The sequence below is a fragment of the Formica exsecta genome, unplaced genomic scaffold (assembly GCF_003651465.1).
Source record: "Formica exsecta isolate Colony F162 unplaced genomic scaffold, ASM365146v1 scaffold47, whole genome shotgun sequence".
NCBI lineage: Eukaryota > Metazoa > Arthropoda > Insecta > Hymenoptera > Formicidae > Formica > Formica exsecta.
This window is the reverse complement of record NW_021851936.1, coordinates 278,488-287,415: the sequence shown is the minus strand read 5'-3', so window position 1 is coordinate 287,415 and position 8,928 is coordinate 278,488. Positions and strand designations below refer to the sequence as shown.

The 8,928-nt window shown below is 30.7% G+C and overlaps 3 protein-coding genes across 3 annotated transcripts; 1 reads left to right on the top strand and 2 right to left on the bottom strand.

The window, feature by feature from the left end:
* Positions 1 to 5,221: 5,221 nt before the first annotated feature.
* LOC115241237 (U6 snRNA-associated Sm-like protein LSm6) lies at positions 5,222 to 6,167 on the top strand. Its single transcript, XM_029816895.1, has 3 exons — positions 5,222 to 5,383; positions 5,549 to 5,639; positions 5,810 to 6,167. The coding sequence occupies exons 2-3, from the start codon at positions 5,549 to 5,551 to the stop codon at positions 5,956 to 5,958; spliced, it is 240 nt and encodes a 79-aa protein (XP_029672755.1). The 5' UTR covers positions 5,222 to 5,383; the 3' UTR covers positions 5,959 to 6,167.
* LOC115241235 (protein TIPIN homolog) lies at positions 5,962 to 7,896 on the bottom strand. Its single transcript, XM_029816892.1, has 2 exons — positions 7,495 to 7,896; positions 5,962 to 7,191 (listed from the first exon to the last, which is right to left on the bottom strand). The coding sequence occupies exon 2, from the start codon at positions 7,141 to 7,143 to the stop codon at positions 6,169 to 6,171; it is 975 nt and encodes a 324-aa protein (XP_029672752.1). The 5' UTR covers positions 7,144 to 7,191; positions 7,495 to 7,896; the 3' UTR covers positions 5,962 to 6,168.
* On the bottom strand, positions 7,495 to 7,859 carry LOC115241238. Its single transcript, XM_029816896.1, has one exon. The coding sequence runs from the start codon at positions 7,746 to 7,748 to the stop codon at positions 7,512 to 7,514; it is 237 nt and encodes a 78-aa protein (XP_029672756.1). The 5' UTR covers positions 7,749 to 7,859; the 3' UTR covers positions 7,495 to 7,511.
* Positions 7,897 to 8,928: the final 1,032 nt, after the last annotated feature.

Sequence of the window (8,928 nt, the reverse complement as noted above, 5' to 3'; positions counted from 1 at the left end):
GAAGCTTCGATGTAAATCAACGATTAAATCACAAGATAAACCGCGATTTAAAATTTGCAAAAAAAATGCGACGAATAAATAAATCGACAATAGCCGTAATATTCGCGATTCCAATACACATGCAATCGAAGAAACAATACAATAATTACATACTTAAACAAAAATGTTTCGACGGACATTTTGGCTTTTTATAATCGCGTCTGTAATATAGGACATCAGTATATAATTTGAATATAAAATCTAACGCCCGATTTATTTTCAAATGCGTGATTTTATTAAATTAAATTAAATTAAATTAAATTTCGCAATTGAGAATAAGAATATATGTACTGTTTCGCGGCGGATTGGTTAAACAGAATAAAATCTTATAAATCTTAAGATACCGTTATAAAAACATTGCGTTATTGCCGCGTTTAATGGAGGATAACTGACCCAACAATTTGACCAGATCAAGATCCCTCCGCCAGATAACACGCCGGTTAATATCCGACAAAGACAAGAACAATCTTAAAGGTGGAGAACGATCAACTTCTTGCTTCTACATCGGACCCCGTAAGATCTATTCACAAAGAAAAGTTAAGTGATCCATTGAATATCAGGAACCTCGCTGCAGGAGGGAACGAATCCCGGATCTTCCAGACTGCTCCCGATAGCAATGATTTCGGTAACGAATCAATGACAGTTGCCATTGTCATTATCTTTAATTCACAAGCTTGAAATTCGCGCGAGAAAATGTGTTCTTTCATTATTAAGAAATATATCTCTTTATTAAAAATTAAATGGATATAACAATTTTTATGAAAATGTGGTTACAAATGACTATATTTATGGATAATAAAATACATACACTGCGTTATTGTAGCTAGTGTTAAATGTGCGAGTACAAATAATCTCGGGTACCAACTGCTCGAGACGAATCGAACCCGATAACAGCGAAATTAAAAAAAAAATTTAAAACACATAAAATAAATCAAAATAATATCAAGCATTATAATAATTATAGAATTATAATAATTCTAAGCTATAATTAATCTTTTTCTGTAGCATTTAAATATATTAATTTGTTGATATTTCACTGATATCGAGGTACCCATTTGACTTGTCTCGAAGTTTTAAACGCACATTTTACGTTACATTTATACATAATATGTATTTTGTAATACAATATTAAAGTCAATAGAAACAGGCAAATTGATTGCAATTTAAGATTGCTTAAAAAATATAAATTTATCTATATACATTAGCTATATCCATATGTTCAATCTACTCTATTAAATCTTTTTAGCACATTAAAACAATAATATATTAATATTAATAATAATGGAGGAACATACGCACTTTTTTATGTATAAAAAAAGGTGTAGCATGTGTTATTTTTGAAATTTTTTATAATAAGTTTTAATTTTTCTACTAGTCAATTTTTAATTTAAATTGCAGAAAAATTAAATTTATTAATTTTTCTACAAATTTTTTATAATTAATTTTTATTTTTCAGTTTTCTTAAAAAGAATCCTACTTTTTAGTTTTCTTCAGAATTTTAAGCAATTAAATACTTATGGAATTAAATGACTATCTTAAGTTAAGATAGTCCTAATATATAATCTTAACAACCCTATTTTTGCTGGCTAAGCCAGCGAGAATCCGGTATCACCGAGATTTTGGGAACCGCGTAGCCTAATCGCGTACCCTAATTGCGTGCCCTACTCGCGTGCTTTACTCACGTGTCCTATTCACGTGCCCTATAGAATGCACCGGTAGCATTCTTGATTATGTGCCATTGCACGTAGAAATGCGCAAACACATGTATTGCTCAACATGTGTATTTTTGCGCCCTTTGACCACGATATTGGTCAACTATGTTGCTTCCGTTGGACCAGTTGGACCTACCTTTCTTTGATCCTGGCCATATTCATTCTGACTACATCAGCCAGTATGTAGTTTTGACTTCTATCAGAGCTCAGAAGGAGAAAAATTCCTTCCATAGCCGGCTAATTATTATTGCCAGCGCATGAGCGTAATTTTACACTCGTTTACGGTCGTAAGTTACGGTCATTACGACCATGATGTCATGCATCATTCGCGACAACGCGACGTATCGTTTCGAAAAGGAATTTGACGGAGCGTTTCGCACTACCACATTACTGTTCGAGTGTCACCGTGCGAATGATAAAGCCGTAAGTCGTAACAATAGCGCGCTAATGTTTACGCCGCCAAGGCCGAATACCATGTTATTGATTTCGCAGCCGAAAATATTTTGCGTACTATGACGTATACAAGCGGAATATTAAATTATACAAATATTTTAAATTATAGATCTATTATTTAATAAACAATTAATATATCACGGAACTTATCGTTATATTAATTACTCGATTATTTTATTGCGCGTTCTCAATCTGGATCATATTTAGATCGTCAAAAAGTCAAACAAAAAAACATCGGACAAAATATATTTAATATTAAGTATTTTTAAATAATTGTTACTTAGAGAATAAAAAAAAGAAAGAGAATTAATTATTAATTTTATCAAATTATTTCCCGATGCTTGTCGCGATCGCGTTTAGAAAAGGAATTTGACAGAGCGTCTCGCACTACTACATTACTGTTCGAGTGTTGTCGTGTGAATGATATAGCCGTAAGTCGTAACACGTAAACAATAGCGCGCTAATGTTTATGTCGTCAAGACAGAATACCATGTTATTGATAATTCGCAGCCGAAAATATTTTGCGTACTATGACGTACATGTATACAAGCGGAATATTAAATTATACAAATATTTTAAATTATAGATCAAATATAATAAACGATTAATATATCACAGAGCTTATCGTTATGTTAATTACTCGATCCTGCGGTTCGATTGTTTGATTGCGCGTTCTCAATCTAAATTATATTTAAATAATTAAAAAGTCGTACGATAAAGCATAAACAGGTAAAATGCAAAATATAAAAGTTTTATTTTCTATGATAATGACACATATATGTATACTCGTGAAATACTATATAATAAAAGAATAAACCCCCCTTGTATATAAGAGACTTCGAAACTCTTTGACGATACGTTATTTGCTCTTTACTTGATTTTGCTCTCGCTTTCGATGACATCGGAGACCTTTATCTATCTATAATAATTTATTTATAATATTCAAAAATCATATGTAATAAAAATTAAAATATTTGTTTTATTTTAGAAAGTAATTTTTTTGAAGATAACTTTAATGGTACGTTCTTAATCCAAATTATATCTAGATCGTCGAAAAGTCAAATGATATAGCATCGTGACAAAATATATTTGATTCTATGTGTTGTTAAAGAAATAATTATTGTCCGTAAAGATCGCAACAAAACGATATTTTATAATTTAGATTTATGTCACTTTGATTCTTACGTTGAAAAAGATTCTTACTTGCACTTTATCGGTTTGAGAATAATTTTAATGGATTAATGACATTTTTAATTAAAATGATATCAAAAACACGATATAATTCGGATAATTTTTACTTAGATAAGGAAAAAAATATTTTATCTAATTTTTAAATTTATATCTAATTGATATTTAGCCGCATAATATCGCGTTTTTTTATGTCATTTCATTTACAAAAATCTTATGAATCAATCAAAATTTCGTTTAAAAATATAAGAAATATAAAAATTTTATAGAAGTTTTTATATATTCAATAAATGCACTTCGTTAGACAATTTCTATTTCGGAGCGTTTGATGGACAAATGAGGGCGAAGAATCTTATTCTTCGAGCAAAAATATAGTGTTAAGCAAAGCGTATCTATTGTTATATTTATTTTTAAAAGACTTTCATATTATTAATTATTTTATCGTTTTACTTATGTTTATATATAAATTATGCTTATATATAAATTTACATATAATAGCTTTTAATGTGCATCAATGCGCACTAGTGCATCAAACTGGATTTATAAATTTTTATGAATTTAAAAATTACTTAAATAATATAATTAATACTTAATTATAAAAAGCTAATATGAATTAAAAGCATAATAATTTTGCTTAAAATGCTTGATAAGTTTGTTTCGAGAATAAGAAAAAAGCAATTTATTGTAAATATCTTCTACACGTATAATTTGATATTGCTTAAAATGCTTGATAATTTTGTTTCAAGAATAAGAAAAAAGTAAAAGCAATTTAGTGTAAATATCTTCTACACGTTATATATTTAAAAATTAGGAAAAAAGTTATCAAGAAAATTAATTTAAGAAAATTTATTTTATATATATCACACACACACACACACACATATGCGCATATATACATGAAAATACTTCTATAATAACTAATTATCGCTGTCTGTAATATATACTAGAATGGCAAAACATCACGCATAGCTAATAAAACATTAATAAATCCATAATATTTCTCCGCAATTTTGATCCACAATTATGGATTTAGCACACATATGCACCATCCGGTTGTTTTACCAGAAGTATCGAAAAGTGAATGTGGCCATGTAGTTCCGCTGACTCTAAAATGGATCTAGTTGACGCTACTATACCAGCAGAAAAAGTGTCTTATGAAAATCGGCGGCGTGACCCCTCTTATGCCCGTATCAGACTACGCATTGAAAATTGAAGATTGAAGATTAAAGATTGAAATTTGACTAATCAGGACAAAAGAGACTAAAATTTCTTTGTCCTGATTGGTCAAATTTCAATCTCAATGCATAATCTGATACGGACTTCAGGCTTCTCTCTGATGAAAATAACGAAGCATTTCAGGCATTCTATTGGTTTATACATAGACATATAATGACCAATCAACGTAAAGCCTATATCAGACTATGCATTGAGATTGAAATTTGACCAATCAGGACAAGGAAATTTTAGTTCCTTTTATCCTGATTGGTCAAATTTCAATCTTCAATCCTCAATCTCAATCTTCAATGCGTAGTCTGATACGGGCTTTAAAGCCCGTATCAGAATACGTATTGAAGATTAAAATTTGACCAATCAGGGTAAAAGGAACTAAAATTTCCTTGTCCTGATTGGTCAAATTTCAATCTCAATGCATAATCTGATACGGACTTCAGGCTTCTCTCTGATGAAAATAACGAAGCATTTCAGGCATTCTATTGGTTTATACATAGACATATAATGACCAATCAACGTAAAGCCTATATCAGACTATGCATTGAGATTGAAATTTGACCAATCAGGACAAGGAAATTTTAGTTCCTTTTTTTCAATACTTAGTCTGATACAGGCTTAACGTTAGGAAAAGTTTGACGCGACCGGTCGGTATCACGTATGTTGATTTGATGAGAAATCAGTTTTTAGATTAGGTTAAAACTGTTTTGAATCAAAATATCTACGTGTATAGAGTTGATTATATATCCGCATTATTTACAAAGGTACGTAAAATATCGGTGATAATTATGCTCGTCTCTTTCTTATTCGCTACCATTGAAATTTACGATAAATGTCATGATGTGTATAAAACATGATTTGTAGATTTGAACGCTACTTCTTAGGTATATAATTTCTCTACATTAAATAATATTTGTACGTATTAATAGATGAGCCGGAAGGAAGCATTATCTCAATTTATACAACAAATCCATGGACGGCCTGTTGTCGTAAAATTGAACAGCGGTGTTGATTACAGAGGTAAATACTTTTTTTATATTTTAGCGCAGTATTAATATTTATCTAATTATTATCTTTACTATCAGAATAAAAATATTTCTTTTTCAATTTAATTAGTATGTTATGTTCTATAAATCTTGAAATTTTCTTTTGAAGCTCTGTATATCCTAAAACAAGTATTCTATTTACAGGTGTGTTAGCTTGTATAGATGGTTATATGAACATAGCGCTTGAACAGACAGAGGAATATGTCAATGGGCAATTGAAAGACAAATATGGAGATGCATTTATACGAGGGAACAATGTGTTATATATTAGCACACAAAAGCGTAGAAATTAATTATATGACATAAGCAAATATAAATTTTTATTTATTTGAAATTTATCTATTCATAAACAATTCTAACAGCTACATTTTGACTTATTTCTACAATAATTGCAGGTAAAACAATAATTTTTGTTATATAATAAATACTTCTAAATGATATTTTAGTCTTATATGTATATATGATGTAACAAAAATTTTATATTACTACATATTGTACTTTACTTAAACATGGTCGTTTATTGGCTCCTCATTCGATAATATTTCCTCTGACTTACTAGCAGTTGCTTCATTTGCATTTTCATTGATTTGTGAATGCATACTATCAACCTGAGACGCATCAGTCCCATCATAAATTGTAGGATTATTGTTTTCATTTAGAGTTTCTATATTTGTGCTTTCGATTAATTTTGCTCTCTTAGATTCTCCTGCTTCGCGTTCTTTCTGTCTCTGGAGTCTTCTTTGAATAGCCAGCTGTTTATTTCTTTCGATTATTTCTTTTATCTCGTCGCTCATTTCATTCTTGGCAGTGCTTGTGCATTGTATTTGTGAATTTGATATATTATTGGATTGCATCAAAAGTTCATCAAAAGCATCCTCATTAGAAGTGCTCGGAACCGCAGTAGGCATAGAAGTTTCAGCTTGCTTTTGTTTTTGTATTTGTTCCGTTATCAATAAATCGAAGTCGTCCAGAGGTGCAATCTCTTGTTGGTCCTCTTCGTTATCCGTGTCATCATGGATAATTAAATCATCATCTGAAGTGAGCATATCCAATCGATATCTTTTCATAAAGACCTGTAGATCCTTCTTTGTCCCAAGTTGCTCAGCTCTTGTAAGAAAATCATCAAAATGATACTTTGGGAATAATCGATAGGACCAATGTTCCAATCTTTTCATAATCCTGTTGAGATCAGTTTTCTCATGTCCTTTGCCATAAAACTTGAAACCCTCAAAATATTTTTCGATGGTGTGAATACCATTGGAACCTTTCAATCGCTCTGTGTTCAGTTTGGGTATAGGGTTTCTAACTGTATGTGTTTTAGATTTTGATGGATCAATTCTTCGCGCAGTTTCTGCTTCATTATCGGAAGTTGCTTCTCCTGCTACTTCAAGGCTACCATGCTGCTCATCATCAGACTCTTTATTTTCATAATACTCCACGATATCATCATCACCTCTATAATCAGGAATATCTGCCATGATAGTATAAAGTATCTTTCGATTAAATTTAACCACTTATGCAGATCCCTAAAAAAATATATAATCATTAAGTACAAGTAATTATGACCCCATTATTATGTGTCAAAATTATCAGAAATTCTAAACTTATAATAGAGAACACATTTTATAAATAATTAACTCTAATCTATCTTTGAACGAAGTCTGACAATTTTCTCTTTTATCTCAACGAAATGGATGCAAAAAGCGTCCTCCTTTTTTCGATATAAAGGGGAAATGTTTTATATATAAAATTTTCTATTAAATATCTAAAAACGATGGATTTCAAAATTCTTCGATATACACAAGCGTCGACATATAGGTTAAGCTTACCTTGTGTACCGGTCGTCTTAAAAGTCACTATCGTCGTGCGATTCGCAATTTCCTCTCTCGTCCTCCATAAACTTATCGAACTGCCCGTCTGATTTTTTCATACGCTCCAAAACCGATACGAGCAGCTTCTTGTTCAGTCTATCAGTCTGCGTTATTTCACGCACAACAGATTCGTTCTTCGGTTCGTCCGGCGATCGTTCATTTTGCAATTTCCTTAACACGTTATTGTCCTGCTCCATCGGAGTTCCGGGCATCTTTCGTTATCGTGTTAAACGAATAATTTGACGAATATATATTCAACGATATTCTCACGCGTTTATGAGTCGAATATAAAATATATTCTAGTAAAGAGAGAGCCTCTTTTCGTCATAGAAAATAATATCAGTATAAGTACATGTAAATAAAATGTCATCTAAATCGATATCAGCTGGAGCGATAAAAGGTATCGATTATTCGACTAATCGATAGATTTTATTCGATGCTTACTTCATGTATTATCATGTAGGTGTGTGTATTTTTCATATTTAAATCGAAGCTTGCCCTATATTTTTTCCAGTAAAAAATGTTGAACAAATTAAATTTGAAATTGTATCTTATATATAAGTAAATTTTTTTGCTATACAATACATTGACAGCGTGGATTAAGTGGAATTTAACAAGCAGTCCTATTTACTTTACTCTCTTTTTATAACCTAGTATAAACAAAAGTAAATAATATTATTACAAAACTTAAATTTCTATTTCGATTTTTGCTTGAATCCTGCCAACATCATTGAGTATGACAGATCAATTTCACTGATAAAATTTCGTAGCAAAATTGCAAAATCTGCTCTTGACAATTTCGATTATATTTTATACTTTTATTTTCTTATTTCCCAGGACATTCAAGATATTGGAATATGGTTTTATTAATGCATAATATAACGTAAGACGATTTGTAAGCTTCAAAGATAATAGAGTTGATCGATATTTGGATGAGGAGATACGATTTATTGTCCGCATCATAAATAAAAACCGCACGTGACTGGAAGTATATTACTCGAATCAGAGATTTCCACAATGACGAGAAGAACACATGTGATGCGAAAAACGGTAAGTGTGCCAAGAGGTTGATTTATCGATGCCAAATTCAAAAACTAATAAAGCGATCTGAAATGATCCAACTTGTCGAGAGCGTAAATATCTCAATCGCATACGAATGCCATCCAAGACCGAGTGTTCGCTTGTTTATAATAAAATTGAGTCCACATTAAATGGTTTTCCAAATTGCCGATTTATAGATCACTCACTAATATTTATATAAATTTAATGTTAGATGTAATTATACTTCTGTGGCTTTCAAATAGGAAACATCCAATGCAAATAATTACCCGATCAATCATGTAACTACGATATTTACCAATTTTAATGTGTTTTTCAATCAAACTTAACTAA

Excerpts from the sequence above, each read along its gene's own strand:
- LOC115241235 (XM_029816892.1), bottom strand. The coding sequence starts at position 7,143 with ATGGCAGATATTCCTGATTATAGAGGTGATGATGATATCGTGGAGTAT.
- LOC115241238 (XM_029816896.1), bottom strand. The coding sequence starts at position 7,748 with ATGCCCGGAACTCCGATGGAGCAGGACAATAACGTGTTAAGGAAATTG.
- LOC115241237 (XM_029816895.1), top strand. The coding sequence starts at position 5,549 with ATGAGCCGGAAGGAAGCATTATCTCAATTTATACAACAAATCCATGGA. Across the intron at positions 5,640-5,809 it reads CAGCGGTGTTGATTACAGAG|GTGTGTTAGCTTGTATAGAT; the intron begins GTAAATACTTTT and ends TTCTATTTACAG.